Genomic DNA, 1,576 nt, shown 5'->3' with positions numbered 1-1,576 from the left:
GATTATAAAATAATTTTTTAAATAATTTTTTATTAAATTTTTATTAAATTTTTATTAAATTTTCTAATAAAAATATTTATTTTACAGTTTTTACACAAATTAGGTGTACCAAAAGATTGGTGTATTGTTGATGTTTATGGATTGGAACCTGATCTATTGGCCCTTGTACCTAAACCAGTTCTTGCTGTTATTTTATTATATCCTTTATCCAAAAAGGTTAAAAAATTAAAATTACATTAATATTTTTATTTATTTCTTTAAGATCATAATTTATAATATATATAATAATTTTATATGATATAGGGCGATAATAGTTTAGAAGATGAAGAGGAAGCTGACAAAATGAAAGATGCAAATAATTTTAAAGATGCAGAAGTTTTTCATATGAAACAATACATTCATAATGCCTGTGGTACAATTGCATTAATTCATAGTGTTGCAAATAATCAAAATATGTAGGCATTTTATTAAAAATACATAATTAATTTAATTTGTTAATTTATTTTGAAACAGATATTATATATTATAGTTTATTTAATTCATTTTTTCAGCATAAATCTTCAAGATGGTTTTTTAAAAACTTTCTTAGATGATGCAAAAAATCTTTCTTTTACGGAATGTGGAAAACATTTAATGGAATCGCATGGTATTAGTACCACTCATAAAGATGTTGCACAAGAAGGACAAACAGAAGTATGATTTTTACAATCATAGAAACAATCAATCAAACAATCATAGTAATTTAAAATATTTGATAGGTTCCAAGTGAAGAAGAACCAGTTTATCATCATTTTGTAGCATTTATACAAAAGAATGGAGTTTTATATGAATTAGGTAAATATTTTAATTCTACAATATATAATTAATATATAAAAATATTACATTAATAGTAAATAAAACATTAATAATAAATAATTATAATGATTAATATTATAAGAATATTATCAAATATTTTCATATATATATATGGGACTTTCTAGATGGTCGTAAATCTGCTCCTATTAATCATGGTACAACTAGTCCGGAAACATTATTAGAAGATGCAGCGCGTGTTTGTAAAGAATATATGGCTCGTGATCCAGAAGAGGTGTGTTTTACAGTTCTTGCTTTCACTAACAGTGATGCATCAGCATTATAATTGAAGATGTAGCATATATACTTGAGGATAACTGTTTAAATAATTTATTTCATATATTATATACATACATCTGCTTTTTGTACCGCATTTATTAAAATTTGCTATTGTAAAATGGATATTCGCAAAAAATATATGTATAAAATGCAAAACAAAATATGAAAAAAATTGAAATCAAATAAAAATAAAAAATTTTTTGATGTATTTTATTTTATTATTAAAATAGATTAATATTTTTCACAAAAAATATGATCTTATTTTTTATATTTGTCGTGGATTTTGATTAATCAAATGTAATCAATGGTTATTTATATTTATTTTTAAATAAGAATTTATTTCAAGTAATTAAAATTATATATCTATTTGCTATATATATAAAAATATTTTTTATAAAAAAATATTTTATATTTAATTTCGTTTAAAAATAAATAATATTGTTTA

The 1,576-nt window shown here is 20.9% G+C and overlaps 1 protein-coding gene across 4 annotated transcripts in view; it reads left to right on the top strand.

Moving 5' to 3' along the window:
- The window catches only part of LOC102671917 (ubiquitin carboxyl-terminal hydrolase), a 2,046-nt gene extending 707 nt beyond the window's left edge, over positions 1-1,339 (top strand). For all 4 annotated transcript variants that reach the window (XM_006624328.2, XM_031514505.1, XM_031514503.1 and 1 more), the window contains 5 exons: positions 88-216; positions 304-455; positions 552-693; positions 759-834; positions 981-1,339. In XM_006624328.2, coding sequence (XP_006624391.1) covers positions 88-216; positions 304-455; positions 552-693; positions 759-834; positions 981-1,138 — 657 coding nt within the window. In that variant the 3' untranslated portion in view covers positions 1,139-1,339. The remainder of the gene's footprint in view (positions 1-87; positions 217-303; positions 456-551; positions 694-758; positions 835-980) is intronic.
- The last annotated feature ends 237 nt before the right edge of the window (positions 1,340-1,576 follow it).

Source organism: Apis dorsata, unplaced genomic scaffold (genome assembly GCF_000469605.1).
Source record: "Apis dorsata unplaced genomic scaffold, Apis dorsata 1.3 scaffold_1037, whole genome shotgun sequence".
NCBI lineage: Eukaryota > Metazoa > Arthropoda > Insecta > Hymenoptera > Apidae > Apis > Apis dorsata.
This window is presented reverse-complemented; position numbering and strand designations above follow the sequence as displayed.